Source organism: Leishmania mexicana, chromosome 20 (assembly GCF_000234665.1).
Source record: "Leishmania mexicana MHOM/GT/2001/U1103 complete genome, chromosome 20".
Lineage (NCBI taxonomy): Eukaryota > Euglenozoa > Kinetoplastea > Trypanosomatida > Trypanosomatidae > Leishmania > Leishmania mexicana.
The window spans coordinates 806684-825437 of NC_018324.1; the positions used below are offsets into that span (position 1 = coordinate 806684).

An 18754-nucleotide genomic window follows, 5' to 3' on the forward strand; every position below is an offset into this window, starting at 1 on the left:
TTGTGTACCTCTGCTGGAACAACCAAACACGCCCGCACAAAACGACAAGCACCCATGCGGGCGTGCTGTGCCGCTTCGCCTTGCTCTTCACTTTTTTCCTTTCATCTGCGTCTCCCCCCTCCGCACAGTGACACGAGCAGCGCCGGTGCACAGTTCGGTGCTCTTGGAGAGTTCATTTATCGAGGATGCTCGGCGCACAATCTGCCCCTTCGTTCCTGCCGGCATCGGCGTCGCGGTCATCAGCGCCGCAGTGTACGCAGCCTCAGCAGCTGATTGAACGCAGGCCACATGACACACTTGTACAGCATTCCCCGTACGGGCCGTCACGGAACACCATCTATGGGTGGGGCAATCTCTTCCAACCCCCCATGACCGCCACCGTTCCTGGCCACCCGTGCATCCACATCGGAATCAGCTCGCTGAATGGCGTGCCAACTGTAGGGCAATCGGACAGGTCGATGCGCAGCCTGCTGACTCAGTATCGCAAGAAGTTCAACTGTTTGGAACACTGCTACCCTTACCATAAGGTGGGAGACCCGGGGACATGGAGGATGTGGGCGGACATGGTGAGGAACAGCAATGTTACCGACGGCGGCCGCGCCCATTCACTCAAAACGGCATCGGTGCTCCCACCACACACAGTTGAAGGCGCTGCTGCCGCTGGTGTCTCCTCCGCGGGAGCGACGCCGTTGCGCCCTCTCACCGTCAACGCCAACCGCTTTTTGTACACCATCAAGGCGAACAATTTCCTCACTCACGTCAAGCAGCTGCAGATGGACGACGCGGATGTCCTGGCTCACGTGCAGGTCTTTTTTCAAGAGCTGTGCCCACTGCTGGAGCCGTTTTTGGGTCCCGTGTTGGTGCAGCTACCGCCGTCTTTTGGGTACTCAGCTGCCAACGTGCAGCGACTCACCAGGCTGTATCAGCTGTTCTCCCAAGAGGAAGTGCTGTTGCTAGAGACAACGTCGGTACCACCCAAGGCTTTTTCGTCTTCAGGAACGCCCTCGACACCGGCGCCTTGCTCGAGTGCACCGCGGAGGCAGCGACGCCTCCGCGTCGCGGTGGAGTTCAGAAGTCGCTCGTGGTACCGCGACGAGACGTTCGGCCTCCTGCGCTCCTTTCGCTGGGCACTTGTGGTGGCGCACCACCACGATGACCCGACGTACTCGCAAGTGGTCGACACCGGTGCGGGATTCCTCTACGTCCGCCTACACGGACCGCTCGGACGCAACGTGGGCGACTACGGTCCTTTGGCGATGCGACTGTGGGCAGAAAAAATGGTGCAGTACCTCCATTCCGAAAGGAGTTCTGCCGACGGCGGCGCGACGAGTGCAGTACCAGACGATGCGACACGTGAAGTTTTTATCTTTCTGAATAACAGCGACTCCAATGTAGGCGGCACGACGAGCTCGGCCGTGGACGCGACATGCCTTGCTGAGCAGATGCAAAACCTACTCCAGTGCACATCCTCGCGGCCACCTCCCGCCAAAACGGCGGCTGCTTCACCACCTCCTCGTGTGAGTGCCGAGCCGCAGCCAGTCTTGGGGTGCGTTGAAGCGGGAACCCCGAATGCGTTGCCCGAAGACGACCGTCGCGCTTCTTTTGCTCAGCACGTGCAGGGTGAGACGGACACTCCACCGCTCAAGCGACAGCGCACGACGTCGCGAGGCAGCGGCACGCGCGAGGACGAGGTCGTGATCGATTAGCACTTCCCTGAGAGAGGCATGCGGGCCTCGTTACTGCGCAGTTTTAGCGGCGAGAGGAGAGGGCGAGGTTCAAACCTTTCCCCTCCGGCACGTCATCACAGCTTTGCCTCCTGTGCCATCTCTATCGCTCTCGATTGTGTGCGCGTGCACTCTTAAAAAAAAATCCTGCTTCACTGTTACTCTTGCACACACCCGCACACGGCGACATCCAATCGCGCCCGTACCCGAGAAGAGGTGCAACGCAACAACAAAAAAAGAAGAGGAGTGGGTAAGGCGATGCGGAAGCGCAGAGCCGTGGGTAGTCGGAGCGCACCGCACTCGACAGAAGTCGTTTGGCGAAACAAAGAGAGACCGCAGGCTTGAGCTGTAGCTCCCGTTTGCCTCACCTTCCTTCTCTCCATATCCCTTCGCGATGCTGCGCAGCCGGCGCCAGTGCAGAGGGCACGCGTACTTGTGTCTCTTCACTTGGAGCATGTGTTTGCGCGCACGAAGTAGAGAAGCGGAAGCCGCGTCTCCCTTTCTCCCTTTCTGGCCCTCTGATACGCTGCATGAAGGCCTCATCTCTGTATCCTGCCTATTCAACTAGGATGTGCATCTTCTCGCCTTTCGCGCCTCTCCTTTGCCGGCTTCTGTTTTCTGCATGCGTGTGCGTGTCTACGCATACATCACGGCGTTGGCCAAGGACTTCCTCGACTGCCTGCGCATGGGCGACTTCTTAAGGCAACTCTACAAAAAAAAACATCGAAAAGAGGGAAGACAGACCACATCAGTAATCCCCCTCTGTTTCACAAGAGCTAGCATACAGGAGCGTCAAGCACACGTGGTACGTCGGGTATGCTTTCCCAGGGAACACACACGAACCGCTGCCCATCTCCACCCCTCCACTCCAACTTCTCATTCCTTTCTCTGTCGTGTCTGCGTGTTTCGTGCCGCGCGCCTCGCCTCCACCGTTTTCGTGTCTGTGTTCAACGGTACTTGTGTACAAGAGCACACGAACAGAACACGTCAACTTGCATCTTCTCCTCTTGTGTGTAAGTTAATACAGTCGACGTGCCCCCCTCGCCTTTTCCCATTGCCCGCTCTCGTTCTCCTGTCAGCGTGTTTGCTTGTGTGTGTGCGTGTGCTTTCTCACACGCCCAGACGGTGATGCATGTCCTCGTGTGTGGGCATGATTTCTCTTTTAGCTTTTCGTCGTTGCTCACCGTAGCGTACGCTTCACTTGACCCTGTCCGCCACATTGGGCCTCCATCTGACGCGCACGATCAGATACAGGCGCGTCCACGGACTGCATTCGGTGGTGCAGCCCATCAACGCTCGTTTTCTCTCCCCCCACTGGAAACTTACCTTCTCTCTCTTACGCAACATTTCTTTGTTTTTTTTATTTTTTCGTGTGAGAATGACCGAAAAGTCTGCGAAAGAGCCGTCGCTGCCGCAAGACTTGAAAGCGCAGTTCGACCTGCTTGCTGGGACTAGGTGGGACGGCGTTGGCGACGATGCTGACGCCGCCGAGCACCTCTCGCAGCTCCGCCACGACTGGAAGGCATTGGGCAATGCTTGCTACGGCAAAGGCTGCTTCTTGGCCGCAATCCGATGCTACTCGCGGCTGCTGGAAGTTCCCGGCGGCGACACGGCACAGATCCGCAGCAATCGCAGCGCCGCTTACCTGCAGTCGCCCATGCTGGTAGGCCCTTCGTTGGCGCTCAAGGACGCCGAGAAGGCCGTGGAGCTGGAGCCGCAGTGGTTTAAGGCCCACCTCCGCGTTGGCGACGCGCATTGGAAGCGTGGCCACTTCGCCGAGGCAGAGGCTGCGTACCGTGAGGCTCTCGCCCTGCAACCGGAGTGTGCCGCCGCGCTAGCCGGGCTTCGTGCTCTGCAGGTAGGGCCAGCGGGTTTTCCTGCAGCAGCGGCCACATTTCCGCGCGGTCACACGGAACGCACGCCGTACCACAACGCGTCGCCGTCACTGAGGCCGCTTTCGTCCAGCACTACCAACCACACGGCTGCGGCGGCGCAAGCAAAGGAAGAGGAACTGCAGCTGACACCGGAGCAGCTCATTCACAAGTGGAAGGCGGACATCAGCACGCGTGAGGGCCGAACGGGCTGTCGACCGCGACGGGTGTCGCTCTCGCAAGCCGACAGGCAGCAGGGTGCCGCCGTTAAGCAGGCGTTGCTGGATCGCTTCCGCGCTAAGCTCGAGTCCAACGGTGAGTTCAGCGCAACCCTTCGCGATCGGTGCGAGGAGGCCATGCTGCATGGTGACGGGGTCAACTACCGCGATGCAGAGAGACTTCGCATCACTTACTCACACGCCACGAACGGCATCGGGCTTGGCATCTCATCCGACGCCTACAAGGAGTACAGAGGACGTGTGGATCACCGCACGTGGTGATGGAGCAACACATATACAGAGAGCTGAGGGAGAGTAAGGAGGAGGAGGGGTAGATGTATGGGGAGAGGCTGCGCAGCAGGGGACACATCGAGACACGATCGTCACATACATACACACGCGCGCAAAAACAAAACAAAACGCTCGATCTGCACACCCATCCCCATTCCCCCTCCCCCTCCCTCTTCCCTCGCTCTCCTCATCCCTTTTCGTGTGCGTCTGTATCTCTCTGTGTGTGTGTTTGGGGGGGGGGCATACAGGTGAGCGGGTGCCTTTTCTCTCTTCTCTCCTACTTATCTCGCCTTTCGCCAGTTTTCTGGCTCTACTGGAACCCCTGACCATCTTTTTGTTTCCTTATTCTCCCCCTCCCTCCTATCAGCACCCCTTTCCCTCTTTCTCTCGACGCTTTCCGTCGCTGTGCCGACACTGGAACGTTTTGTTGCCGTTGCTGCGTGCGTTGTTGTAGATGCCGTTCATCTTTTTTTTCGATTGCTTGCTCACCCTCCCCCCTCCCCCACTACCCTCTTCGGTTGATGTCGTTGTGAAGGATAAGCGACCCCCATTACACGCGTCGCTGCAGATACTTATACGCGTGCATGGCAAGCCTCTTGTGTGTGGGCTTTTTTATGCACGCGTCGTGGAGACCTTCAGGGCCATCTATGGACACCGAGCCTCCTCCTCCATGTGTGCTTCGCCCAGGTGTGTGCTTTGTTTTCCCTTCTCTGTCCCATGCCTCTTTTCTGCTCGTCTGCGCCGCTCCTCCCCTCACGTCCCTTGGCACGTTCAAGGTGCTGAGAAGTACGATAGTTGTTTGGTTTCTATTTGGTTGCTTCGTTATCGTCGTGTTCTCAATTTGCCTTCCCCTCCTCCGCGGGTTCGCGGGGAAGCTGCCCGACCTCGCAGGAGGAGGAACGCGCCATCACTGGAGCGACATCATATCTGCGGTGGAAAAAAAAGATGTAAAACACCCACACCCACACACATACAGACACACACACACACACACACACACACCGATTGAACCTCTTTCTTGCGTTCGTAAAGAAAAAGCTGGATAAAAAGAGGATAGACGCGCACATGCAACCCTCCCCCCACCACCACCGCCATCGAGCCGTTTGACCATCTTTGACCTTTTCTCTCTCTTTCAATGCGTAACTGCGAGGACGCTTCTCCTCCGACCCCGCTCCTTCTCTTTTATCATCTTGACCCTCCTCTTCTTCGGTCCCTAAAGGCGAGAAGGCGACGCGGCTTTTCCAAGAAAAACCGCGGATGGCGGTGATGAGCGGCGAAGGCATCTGGGGATACGATAATGCGACGACGGTCTGCCCGATCTCTCCCCACCGTGGCTTTGCCGTGTTCTCTCCGATCTGCGCCTTTACTCTTTGTGCTCCCTTTTTTTCCTTCCCAACTCTCGCCTCTCCGTCACGCTCTTCCACATACTCCCTTCCCTTCCCTCCTCCCCGGCAGTCCGTTGAAGCGGCCGCGCTGCCTTCACCCACGATGCCTCCCTCCCCCTTTCCTCTCGAGCAGAGAGACACCCTCATCATCGATGCAACAACGAGGAAGGCGAGCATATCCATTTTGACCCTCTCCTGAGCTGCCGTGCGTTTCTCGTGCCGCTTGCACCGGAGACGGAAATACTCGCAACGAACAAACGACCTCCCGCCGCCTCCGAGGAAAAAAAACGCAAAACGAAACGCCACCAGATCCTCTCAACCGCAGCGTACAGCACTTTCCTATTCGTGCCCCACCCCCACGCCCCTCTCCTCCCCCTTCCCTTTGTCCCCCTTCCGACCCGCCGAGGTGCTTGGGTTTTCTTCAGCTTTCACCAGCGTGTCTTTCTTTCTCATGCACAATTCTCTCTCGTTCTATTCACGTTGCGCTGCTGCCCTCTTGCACGCGGCCATTTCTCCTTTTCGTTTTTGAACTCGCCTCTTTCTGTCGCTCATCCACCCTCACCCCACCCGACCCCCCTCTTGCCTTTTTCACTTGCCCGTGAGCTTTGGTGGGGCGCATGGGGTCTGGGTGCCTTCGATTGTCATAATTCTCATTAGGGTGGTGCTGAGGCGTCGGTGTGTGCGTCTCTCCCAGTGGCCTTTCATTTTCGCCTCTCTTCCCCACCGACGATGGAGCACGCATTAGCGCGTGGTATCACACAGCTCGGTCCCCCCTTTCCCACCCCAAACACACACTCGGGGGGGGGAGGGGAGGCCAAGCAGCATCCCTTCTATCCCCTGTCAAATGCCGCACCACCTCTGTTGGTGACAGGGTCAGGCACCCTACGACGTAGAGGTAGGTCAGCGCGATGTATTGCTGCTGATGTTGGCAGTCAGGTCGTGGATGGCGTGGCCTCGGAGCGGCCCGCGACAGTGAGTACAACTGTGCCATCCATATGATGGGGCAGAGTGTCCGTGTGACTCGAGTGTATGCCACCCCCGACATCTCACTGCCAGTTGGTGTGTGTGTATGGGGGGGGCTGAGGGTCACCCCGAGGGGGAGGCACCCGGTGGTGAGTGGGGAAGCGGGTGGGTGGGCAGAGTTGGAGGCAGGGGCCGTGCTCTCAGATGACTGGGTCGGCGCATTGCTGTGGCGCGTGTGCCTGCCGCTGCTTCGCACCACATGGATGGGGCCTGTGACAGGCCAAATAGCGTGGCGTGTGCGAAAGTTGTATGGCCGAATGGACACGTAAGAACACAACAAAACGAAAGCTGTTCCGTTGCCACGGAGCATGTCTCCTCCCTCCTTCGCTTTCCTCATTCTCCTCCAGTGGCGTTGGCAGTGGTGTGGGTGGTGTCCCTGTTGACCTAGTTTCTCTGCCTTTTCTCTCTCGCATTGTTCAGCATCACGGCACGCGTAGGCTTGCGCGCGCACGCACCAAAAGAAAAGGACTTGCACTTCGTTGCACTCCGCGAAGCTTGCAGGGAGCGGACTGGACAAGCGTCTGTCGGAATCACACGAGTCGGAGTCAGCGGTCATGAAGGGAAGGGGGGAGGAGGGGCAACGAAAGAAGATCGAAACCACCCAGAAGAGTCATGACGAAGACCGCCACAAAAGGCGGCTTTGCGTTTCTGCCCCCCACCATCCACCTTCCCCTCCCTTCCCTCTTTGTATCTTTGCTCCCCTCATGCGCGCTCTGTTCTCCTTCTCCACTTGCTGTTTCTTGTATGGATCTTTTGCGTTACCGTGTGATGTGAGGTGGTCTCGGCGTGTACTACCCCTCTCCCGCGTTACATCCGGGTAGGGGTGTGGGTGGCGTGTACGCACGGCCATCGTTTTGGTTGCTTGGCTCCTCTGCTGTCGTTGCCCCTTCCCTTCCTCGTGTCATGATTACTTTCGTTTTGAGGTCTCAGTTCTACCTTTTGTTCGCCTTTCGTGGGATGCCCACTTCATTGCTCCCGCCAACGGAGCCCACAGATCGACTCGAAAACGGCGTGTGCTGAGTCGGAAAATGCGTATCACCGCGGCGACAGCGACCGTCCCCGTCGGTGCCCGAGGCGCCAAAATGCGCAAAAGGAAGGCAAAGACCATCCGCGCCGTCGCCGCGGCAGGCGCACTATGGCGCCCCCAATCGCAGCTCATCTTCACTTCTAACGCCACATCTGTGACAGCGACGTCGAACGGCGAACTTGGCACCTCCACAACCGCGGGGGCCATCAGCACCAATGGCAGCATCAATGGCTACACCGTCACCTCATCAGCGCTGGCGATAAAGGCTGCAGGTACTGGAGGCGGTGGCAGCTGTGGGGTTGCCTCGGTGCTCCCCATGCCCACCGCGCCATCCTCTGGTAGCGCTCAAGTTCCGCCGCTGTCGTCGTCAAGCCGCGCTGCACCGGAAAACCAGATTTTGGCGAATGAAACTCTCGGAGCGGTGAGGCGATCAGGCGCCGAGGGGTTTCCGCCCTCGTGGGAGAATGGCGTCGTCAGTTGCACGATGCGAGGAGCTGAAAAGGCGCGCCGTCTCGCGGACGTCGCCACGACGAACGGCCTCAGCATAGACGACTCAAGTACGTTCACCCCTGCTGAGGGGCCGCTCTGGGTGGCCGGCTGCGCCCCTCTTGATGCTTCCAAGGCTGCAGACACCGGTGTGGGCGCCAGCGCTGCTTCATTCGAAGGAGTGATGGACAACTCGCCCTTCGTGTCGAGCTCCTCCTTGGCTTCTTCCGACACGGGATGTGCGCAGCCGGCAACAGCCTCTCACGCAGACCAGCGGTCCTCAGCGACGCACCGGCGCGACAACGGCGCTCTTGCGGAGCGGCCGCAGCTACTCCTGTCGCTCGCGCAGGACAACCGGGGCTTTCTCAATCCTGGCTACTCGTGCGACTCCTCAGGCTGGAGCAGTGAGGACAGCGGCGCCAGCGGTGAGCGTGCAGGTAGCGACGGCAGCGCCGGTGAGAGAAGGTGCCAGGGTACCCCATCAGCGGCATCTTTCAGTCGAGCCGCACCATCGGAGGAGCGCGGAAAAGAGGGCGGCGGCGCGCCTCCGCCGATGTTCACTACCCCTTTGAATAGCGGCAGGAATCGGACCAACCTCGCTGTCTTCCCGCTGACCGCCGCAGAGGAGCAGTCAGCCCGGCAAGTGTACGACACCTACCGAGAACAGCAAGCGAAAACGGGTTATCGCAGAAGTCACACCAGCGCCACTAAGCACCTCTCTCACCGCTCTGCTTCCGTGCCCCCATCTGCCCTGAGCCCTTCCACGTCTGTAGGGAAGCGTGAGTTGCTGCGGCTACTTCACGGGCTTTATCACCGTGCACGGGCCACGATGACATGTAGTGCCGCTAAGACCGCCGCGCCGACGTCTGCCCCGTCGCAGAGGAAGGCGGTGCCATCAACGATGACCGTTAGCGCGGCAGACGTGCTGCACGAGTTTCCTTCCACCAAGTACCTGCTCAACGCGGCTGAGGCATGCTTTGGCAGCCGTCGCTTCCGAACTCTCATAGCTGCTGTGGAGGCAGGCAGTAACGCCCTCGTCCCCATCGTAGTTCGAAACAACGACGGAGGAGCGCCAGCCGTGGCCACTGCGTCACGGTCACGGTTGTCGTCGTCGCCATCTCAAGGATTGACCGTGGAGGAGACTCTCTCCTTCTTTAGGCACCTCAAGTGTGAACTGGCCTCGGATGTGGCCAAGCAACGGAAGAGGGGGCCGGCAGAGCCGTCCGCGAAGCCGGAAGCGGCGCTGGGGGACAAAGGGCGGAATCGCCCAGCGACGGGTGCTCCATCCCAGCGACTACTTGATCTGCAGGGTTCGCAGAAGACGCGTAGTATTTCTGCCCCCAGTTTTCAAGCTGCATCCCAGGTGTGCCGTCTACCTTCTGCGCGGGCCGGTCGACGCAGCGGCCGACCCCCACCGACTCCTATGGCGCGGATGGCGCCGCGGCCTGCCACGCCGGCGTCTCCCCCACCGTCGTCTCCCTCACCGTCGTCTCCCTCACCGTCGTATCCCTCACCGTCGTATCCCTCACCGTCGAGGCCAGGGATTCCCGGGGTGATGGGGTTGCTGGGTCCTCGGAAGCCAAGTGGACGGCGTAAGGGCCCGCGCAGAAAAACAGCGCTGCCGCCGCCGTCGCCGCATCCGTTCAATAGCAACTCGTGCACGCCAGACGCAACTTACAGGGGTGACTTCATCCACACATATGTGCAACGCAAGGCGTTTGCCGAGATCGCCGAAGGCCAGGGCTGCCACGATGACGCCACCGTGGCACTGGGGCAACTGGTGAAAGCGCTGCAGTGGTTCGAGCTGGCGCTCAACCCCAGCGTCATCGAACGGATGTGCGGGTTGCAGGTGCAGCCCGCGCGTGAATCGCAGGACATCTCCATCGACTTCAGTACCTTTGTGAAGATCATCAACTCGGGCTTGCGTTGCCAGCGCTACAGTGGGGGCAGCGGCTCCTCTTCAGCACCTGCCTCCGCGTCGGCGGACAACGACGACAATCCGCAGTCCAACGCGTTTGTGCTGGTGTTGCCCCCAGAGGCGCCTGCACGGGCTTCCCCTGTGGCGCCGCCCATTTCCGGTTTGACGGCGGCCGACGGTGCATTGCTCAGCACGGGTAGCGGGGGTGTGCCTTGCGCTAAGGCTGCTGCCTCCATCACCTCAGTGCGTGACAGCGAGGGCTCGAATCAGTCGCTCTTGGTCCCTGCCCCAGCCTCTGCCGCGGTGCATTGTCGATTGAGCAGCCTCAGCAGCATGTCGACTTCAACCGCCTCTTCACCGGCAAGTGGCGGCAGCATGCACAGGTCATTTTTGGACACAGACGATGCGTACCCATTGGTGAGTCATGACTCCGCCATGGCAGCGCTTTGCCGCAGTATTCGCCAGCGGCTGCGCCGAGAGCTGCGGCGGAGCGTGAGCAGTGGGCCTAATGCGCTGCTGCGACCACGAGACAACCAAGGCAGCGGCAACGGGGGTGGCGATGGCGCGGCGCAAAAGGAAGGAAACGACCCACGGTATTCTCCATCTAGCCGGACGGTGTTGGCTTTCTCGCGCTCGTGGAGGTCGTTGTCTTTGGCCTCCTCCGTAGCGTCGCCAATGCCCAGGGGGAGCGTGAGGGCTGCCGGTCTAGTTGGTGAGAGCGAATGCGCTCCTGCACGTCGCGATGGCGAGGAATTCTTGGTGTCGCCACACTTGTCGAAGTGGCTTACTGACACAAAGTGTAGCAACCCGCTGCTTCCCCAGAGGCTATGCGAGCAGCCGTCGCCGTCGCCGTCGCCGCTTGTAGGTCATGCTTTGCCTCCTCCCTCGCATCCGTACACGCTGACCCCTACGCCAAGAGCCCCGCCTGCGGAGCCCGCCGAAGGAGGTGAGGGCCCCATTGCCTCCCAGTGGTTCCCCACAGCGCAGCCTTGGCGGGGGCACGGGCACCGACTCGCTGCTCCGCCGCCCGCCGGACCGGCTACTGCACAAAGACCATCTCTCTCCACTGCCGTGGCGAGGCGGTGTCGCCGGCATCAAGGATCAATGCACCTTATCACGTCCCTGTCGCCTTACAGCAATTCAGTCCATGGCACCCGACGGTCCGCAAGCCATTGCTGGTCGCGCATCGCGACTCTATCAACGTTGAGTCGGTCGCGAAGGTCGTCGTTGCTGCACTCCTATGACAGTCAGCCAGCGCTGTATTCGCTCCAACTTTCGGAACCCGAATTGTCTGCCGCTTTCCTGTCCCAGTCTTTGCCTGCACAGACAACGTCGAGGCGCCCGAAATGGAACCGCCCAGCAAGCGCCTATACGCGACTCACGGCGGCACCAACGCATGACGCCTGCATAGCGCGCGTGTCGCACCCCCCTCTCTCACCAGCCATCAGATCGTCGCCGCTGCCGTATCGGCGGCGGCTCTTCCAGGCCGGCTAGGACGACGCAGACTGAGGTTGTAGTGAGACATTGCGGATCGGGAGGTCAGTCACATAGCTAAGCAGGTGGACCCGCGTCACCGGTTGCCCCGCCGCTTCCACCGTGCTGCAGCACATCGAGCTAAGTTAGCAGTCCAGTGCCCCGTTTCTCTCGTCGCTAGCGGCGACGACAGCCGCTGCACGGCCTCCGACGTCTGGTTCGGTCGCTTCGTCTCTTGGCAGATGCTCGACTTTTTCATCTGGACTCCGCACTGGCGTCGCCGCCGCATTTGGGTGCTGTGAGGAGCTAGCAGGGCTCAACACGCAGGGCATAGGCGTGGCTCAGCGAGTGGCTTTGCTGTCCCCAACTACGGGAGGCCCCTGGGTGCCAAATGCGGGGCAGCAGCGTCAGCGCGACAACCGATCACCTAGCGCTAGCGATCGGCAGCAAGGTAAGGCGTTGCTTGAGACAGCGGTCCAGGCTATCTCGGCTCAGATCCGCTGATATTTGGCGGAGCTGGCAGCAGACAAGATTTTCGAGGACACCAGGGAGAGGTGCTCGACTCTGTATCCACTCTTGTGGGGGACTCCCGCTGCGTCGACGGAGCTGGATAGGATGAACATCGCGGCCGGAGATGTCGGCACAGAGCTCCCCCCCCACACACACACAAAGCGCGGCCTACGCCGACGTCTGCGACGTGTACAGAACTCACAGCAGGTGCACCACTCCCTGCACCACGCTGGGCAGACGTTGCGAAGTGCTGTGGTCACTGAATGAGTCCCAGCGCAGCAGTACTACCAGCAAGGGTGCAATCACGCACTGCAACGGTCATTCCACACCAGTTGCGCCTGGGACCACCAGCGGCGCGAGCCGCATCGCACAGCGCCAGTCGCGACATGGAAGCTGCACCGTAACAGCGATGACAACGACCGACGAGACCCCCTTGCTGAGCTGTTCTGCCGCTGGGTGACCATCGATAGCGCAGTTCAGCGTGCTGGATAGTATCCGTGCCGCTCTAATTGCTGCCGGCTGGCACAGCCACACCGACGCGTTTGGTCAGACGACAAGCGCGGCGCCAGCCAGCGGCTCCGGCTCCATGGGAGCGGAGTCGTGACTGAGTATATCGTTGAAGCTCCCTCGGCAGCAGAAAACTGACTGGGTTCTTTGTCAACCACAAAGGCCAGGGGCAGAGGTCCAGCAACGGCTCCAGTGTGCATCGAGCCCTCAACTCGTCGCTCTGGCGGTACAACCGTTGCGGCATACGCAGCTTTGGCAGCCGCTTTGGTGGCACGACGACGTTGCTGGTCGCGGCCGGTTTTCCCCAGCTTCTTCATGCCTGTGGCACGTGATCCACGGGCCGGCTTTCTCCCCGCAAGAGAGTAGAAGCACTAAAGCGGAGGGGCAAAAGGAGACAAGGGGAATGGCGGTTCCTCCTTGCGTCTGTTCGTTTGTGGATGCGCGTGTACGAGTGCGCGGGCTCGACAGCGGAGGGTGTTGCACTGCTGCCGTTTCTCGCACCGACCCACCCCCTGTCTTTCTTGTCTCCCTTCCCGCTGTTGTTTTTCGCAAGCGGTGCACCTCAGTTTTGCGGTCGTGTCCTTCAGTGCTGTTCTTTTGGGGGAGAGGGAGAGGGGGATGGGATGGGATGTCGTGTGTGCTCTGCATAGGGAACGAACTGCTTGCTCTCTCTGCCCCGTGCTACCTCATCCCCTTCTCTCCAACGCTCCTGCGGACACCCTGGCGCGTCTCGCTCTCTCTTCGTAGTACGACATCCTGTCAAACGGGCGGGTGTAGCGAAGTGCATGCGTGAGGTGTGTCTCTCGACACTTGCTTTTCCTCCTTTTTTTAGTGTGTGCTTGTGTTTGGAGGGGGGGGGGAGTGTCTGCCTGTGTCTGTATGTGGGAGGTGGGTGGGTGGGGAGGGGTTAGGCATGCATAATATGTATGCGTTGTGTCTGTCTGTTTCGACTGCTCCCTCCATTGTGCCTCTGCGCAGCTGTTCTGCATACCTTGTGTTCACTTAGTGATGGTCGTGTTCTCGGAGACGTCGGCGTTACGCTGCCCTGCACTCCTTCATGACATTCTTTTTATAAATAGTTTCGCTGTACGCCTGTGTTGGGTGTCTATATAAATATATGCATGTGCTTTATGTATATTTGTTGACTCGTATGCAGTAGCGCTGCAGAAAAAATATATACAGGGGGAGGTGCTGATGGTGGTGCAACACACACGCACGCACGCACACACACGCGCAAAGCAAGAAATGAAGAGGGATGTCAACGGGCATGACCTGATCCTTGAGGAGCGGCATTGGAGTGCCTTCTGCAGAAGGGACGAAAGGAGAAACACAGACGGGCCGTGTTTCTCTTTCTTTTGGTGAATGTATGTGCGTGTGTGTGTTCTCGCCTTGCCTTACTCGAATGGGTCATCTTTGCTGCACCATTGTGCGCATGCCGTGCTGCTCGGTTTGCCCAGCGTACGCCGAATTCCCTTCGACAGCGTTTTTGTATTGTTTCAACTTGCACGTGGCTGTAATTCCTTCTCTTCACTTCTCCTTTCCCCCTTCAACTCTCTATTTATGCCCCCTTCTCTCATATTTACCGTTGACTCTACCCCCACTTCTACCCCCTCCCTCTCACATGTGTATACACACACACATGCGCATGTACCTCACAACTCCCTTCCCCTCTCCTCTGCATCTCTTTGTTTCTGAGATGGATCCTCCTATTCCTCACGCCTGCGTCGCTGGCTCACCGTGGCCTGTCGCAGTTTGCCCTGGAAGCACTTCCCGAAACACAACACGGAGAAAAAAGAAAAAAAACACATAGCTGAGAGCGGAGGCGTTTCGCTGCGCGGTCGTTAGCTACACGAGCAAACCACCACCACAGCACAAACGTACTCGACGATAATCAAATTTGAGGTGTGTGTGGTGTGCTTGTAAGGGATGTTGCGCGTGCGTCTGCCTTTGTCATCACCTTCCTCATTCACCTCTCCCCGTTTCCCGCGCACTCCAAGCGACGTGCGTCTGGGCGCGCTGGGTGGACTGTGCCACCGTGGTCTTGATCTCGGCGTGCTGGATAGAGTCCTGCCCCGCTTCTCGCTGCTCTGCTCCGGACTCTTTCAGTTCACGCAATCGAATCTCGCTCCTGCGTGTGCGTCTTTTGTGTGTGTGTAGTGACGCACTTTTGCCTTCTTCGTGCTTTTCACTGTTTGCTTTCTCAGCTCTTTACAGGACAATCGTCAGGGCTGCATGAGTTTTGTCCACTGCGAGGCATCCCTCTCATTTTTCTGACTGCGCTACCACCACGGAAAGGCACCTGTGGCGTTCCATCGTTTGCTCTTGCTGTGTCATGTTTTTGTAGTGGTAGCTTCTGCGCACCTTTTCCGCCTCCGCACGAGGCCCTGCAGAGGAAGTGTTATTAACCCTACCGCGCCCGCGCGCGTGTGTATCTTCTCGTGTTGCCGTTGTTTTCCTCTGTCATTTGTGTTGCCCCTCTCTTCCTCCACCCCCACCCCACCCTCCGTTTGCCCCCCCCGTCTCGGCCGCTTTCGTCGCCGTGTCTGTCTGCTCTGCCCTGTTTCTGTGTCTTTCTGTGTCTTTCTGTGTGTGTGTGTGTCTGTGTGTTCATCCGTATTTTTCTCGTCTTCGCCGCTCTCCATCGCTCTCTCCTTACTCCTTCACTTTTGACCTCGCCGTCTCCGTCCCTTGCACTCTCGCTCCTCCTCTCCTCAACGCTGTGCTTGCCTGCCTGCTGCTACTACTGCTGGAACCTCTCTCCCTCGCACGCACGCACACACACTTGCCCTCCCTCCCACCCCCACCCCTCTTTACCTTCGTTTTTTTTTTCGCATATCCTTTGCCGTTTTCTCGAACTCGCTGCCAGACGCATTTGGCGTCTTCCCTAAGTGCCGCTGTTTTGCGTTCTCCTCTTGTGTTTTTCTCTCTGTGTGCGCAGGTGCGTTTCGTGTTTATCGACAGCAATGAATTCACCGTTATCACTGTCATCACCATGGGTGGACTGCTTAGTGTCCATCCGCTTCGACCTCGACATCGGGCCCAAGATCGAATTCGTCTCCCCGCCTGATGCCATCACAGAGGAGGGCAAGGTTAAGCTACTGCGCTGCGCCTTTCCAGACTGTAACCCGGATTGCGGGTACAACTTCATCTTTTACTTCACAATGCCAGACTGCACCACGGCGGCGGCGCAGAGCTTCTCGCAGACGGTGGCGCCGCCTACGACAGGAAACACCGTGCCGGAGCTGTATGGCGCGGCCTTCTACCGCCAGAAGTACGACCCTAACGTGCCGCGGTGCTACGTGCAGCAGGTGTTGGTGCTTCTCTCCCATCTGCCGTACTACAACGTGCACGAGATCATCCTCCGCGTTGTGGCGCCGCGCTTTTGCCAGTGCTGCCTGCTCTCCCCAGATACTGGTAAGGTGCCTGTGTCAAGCTTACTGATCCCCATCCCGGAAGCCTACTTCGAGTTTGACCCGTCCTACAGCGCCGAGCACTACACGCAAGAGGACGTGCTTCGTGACGCGATGGTGGAGCTGGCCCAGTGGCCCTCGCCTCACCCGCAGGCGCGCTACACGGTGACGCTGCTTCAGCAGGCCCTCGTCTTCATTACGCCTGCGCACTCGCAGCGGCAGTCGAGTCGCGCCACGCGCAGCAGCTGCGCCTCGGTGCGCAGTGCCATGTCGGTGGACAAGCGAGTAGAGTTTATGGAAATGGCAGGAGGCTGCCCGCGGCACCGAGGCAGCGCTTTGGGCAGCGACTTCTTGCCCCTCTTCAGACTCCTCGGTGAGCAGTTGCATCATCTCACGCACGTGTGGGAGTTGCTAATTCGCCACGAGCCGCTCCTCATCCTCAGCAACACTCCCTACATGGCGTCCGCGGCGGCCTTCAGCATCGCGTCGCTGGTGCTGCCCATCGAGTTCAGTGGCACGCTGCGGTCTTACTTCACAGTTCAAAACGAAGACTTCCCGCGACTCAGTCGGATGGGCAAGGTACTTTCTTTCCCGACGAATGAGGGCCTCATCGTGGCCGGTACGAATCCGTTCCTGCTGCGCAGCTTCAATGGGTGGCCCAGCTTGATGGCCGTGATGGACGGAAACACGTCGATGACGGTAAACGGCTCCATCGCGCCGCCGCCACCGAGCGCTGGGGCTGGGGCGATTTCACCTTCGCCGCAGGCCAGTCCGTTCCACTCGAAGCGGTCAGGTGCCTGTACGACAGCGTCGCTGACTACCTCTCTGCCGCCTGCAGCGCTACCCGGGGAGCTGAGCGCCGAAACACCGCCGCGGCCGCCGTTGAACGGTGCCCACGCGCGCACGGCGTCTGGACAGGAGCCCTTGTCGGGCGCTATGTGCAGGATCAGCTCCACTACATCCCTGGGTAGTGGGTCCACAAGCGCGCACCACCACAACGGCCCACGCGTCCCCGTTACGGTGGTGGTTCCGTCGAGGCTCAGTAGTTTCAACGGCAACCGCGATCTCTTAGTCGATGTGGCAAGTCGAAAACCGATCCTTTCCTCCGCCTCGTCAGATACGGCGGACCTGCCCGCCATCTACAACGTGGAATCCTCGACGGACACGTCACCGTTCACCTCAATCCCGTCGCGAGACTCGGCTCGCCGAGTGGAGGCGGCGCAGCAGACGCAGCGCTTCGACGATGGAAGTTCAGCTGGGGAGCACGCGTCTATGAACGCGCGCGGGGCGTCTCCGGTGCAGCCCAGCATCGGCTTCAGCAGTCACGCGGAGAGATTATCACATGGACGAGAGCATGCTCGTCTCGACAGCAGTGATGCAGCCTTGGAGGCTGCGGCTCATCTAGCGTCGGCCCCGATCAGAATGCCGTCGCCTGTCGACTTCTCTGCCACGCTCTTCACAACGGATCACTACAAGACCACAGTGGAGTCGGTGCGCGCGGCCGAGCACCGAAGGCGTGGCGGCGCCAACCCGGACAGCTCGCGCAAAAACCTGCAGCAGCGCCTCCACAACTACTTCGACTCTTCCGTGCACTTCTTGTTGAACCACGAGGAGCAAACGCAGATGCTGCTGCAGCGGCTACAGATGGTGTCCCTGCTAGACGCGGATTCCCAGCGGACATCCGTGTCACTGAGTCTTACGCACTGGCACGGAAATCCGCGGACGGCTTCCTCACCGACTAACAGCGCAAACGGTCTACCTGTCGCTTCCTCAACGCCACCGCTGTCCTCAGCGAACACCAGCAGTGCCTCTGGCCACCGTGTGGAGCCGGCGGCGGTGACTAACGGCATTACGTCGTGCTCGCACTTCTCCGTCGCCGATGATATGGTGCGCAAGTTCTTCACATCCCTCACCTCCGAGTTTCTCACACCTGTTACGGCGTGGTTCCAGCGGGTCACCACCCCGTACACGGCCTTCCATCTGTGCGATCGTGCCTTGTGTGACACGCTCCTGACCCCTTCCAGCTTTCTCGACGACTTTGCGCAGCGGCACCGCGAGACAGCCCCGTCCATGTGGACCCAGCGGCACTCGTACAAGACGTACAAGGTTGTGTACGAGCGGTTCGCGCACGGCTGCCTCTTCAAAGCCTATGTTCTCCAGCTCGTGGATGGGAGCCTGCGGCAGCAGATGGAGGACTTCCAGGTGGAGGATTGGGTCACCCGTGTGCCCTCCGACGCGGAACGCATCGATATTCTCATCAACTTAGTCAACACGGTCCAACGGGAGCTGAACGAAACACTCGATCCAGACGTGCTCTTCGTGACCTCTGCTACATCGGTGCTGGCCAGCATGGCCGTGGTGCTGCAGCAGCCTCACCGGGAGCAATTTATGCTGAAGATCGGAGAGCTGAAGCTATGACGCGTGGTGAAGGTGTTTAGGATATGGGGTATATGCGTCTCGGCGAGCTTGTGTGCGCGTGTCAGTCGAAGAGAACTGAGCAGCCGATATGTTTTTACTCACCGTGCCGTGGCAGGTACGACACGGTCATGGCATCGAGGCCGTTCTGTGAAAGACAGGTCTGTGTGTGAGTTGGTTTAATGAGCGATTGTGTTCACAAGATCATGGCTGCACAATAATATATATGAACGCACAAGTGACCACCACTACAACTGCCAGCCGGTCTAAGCCACCTTGGACGGTCTCTGCCGCGCTGTAAAGGAGGGGAGGGAGATGGGAAAGAGCGCGCTCCAAGGACAGTGAGCGGGGTACTGAGAGGGTTGGTTGTGGACAGCTTTGTGGCAGATGTGGCGCTGCTCCCCTGGCCCATTTCCTTCTCGGGTATCACGTGCTTGTGCTCTGTGTGTATGTGTGTGTCGGGGGTGGGTGGCGGAGGGAGGGTGCATGTATTGCT

At 59.4% G+C, this 18754-nt stretch overlaps 4 protein-coding genes across 4 annotated transcripts; all 4 read left to right on the top strand.

Moving 5' to 3' along the window:
* Positions 1 to 185: 185 nt before the first annotated feature.
* LMXM_36_2060 (conserved hypothetical protein) lies at positions 186 to 1706 on the top strand (the record flags this gene model as incomplete). The annotated part of the gene is made up of 1 exon (XM_003874507.1): positions 186 to 1706. One exon carries the CDS (start codon positions 186 to 188, stop codon positions 1704 to 1706), a length of 1521 nt encoding a protein of 506 aa, XP_003874556.1.
* Positions 1707 to 3102: 1396 nt separating this feature from the next.
* Positions 3103 to 4095, top strand: LMXM_36_2070 (conserved hypothetical protein; the record flags this gene model as incomplete). The annotated part of the gene is made up of 1 exon (XM_003874508.1): positions 3103 to 4095. One exon carries the CDS (start codon positions 3103 to 3105, stop codon positions 4093 to 4095), a length of 993 nt encoding a protein of 330 aa, XP_003874557.1.
* A 3445-nt stretch (positions 4096 to 7540) lies between these two features.
* LMXM_36_2080 (streptococcal hemagglutinin-like protein) lies at positions 7541 to 11437 on the top strand (the record flags this gene model as incomplete). The annotated part of the gene is made up of 1 exon (XM_003874509.1): positions 7541 to 11437. One exon carries the CDS (start codon positions 7541 to 7543, stop codon positions 11435 to 11437), a length of 3897 nt encoding a protein of 1298 aa, XP_003874558.1.
* A 3959-nt stretch (positions 11438 to 15396) lies between these two features.
* LMXM_36_2090 (conserved hypothetical protein) lies at positions 15397 to 18261 on the top strand (the record flags this gene model as incomplete). Its single annotated transcript, XM_003874510.1, has 1 exon — positions 15397 to 18261. The coding sequence occupies one exon, from the start codon at positions 15397 to 15399 to the stop codon at positions 18259 to 18261; it is 2865 nt and encodes a 954-aa protein (XP_003874559.1).
* Positions 18262 to 18754: the final 493 nt, after the last annotated feature.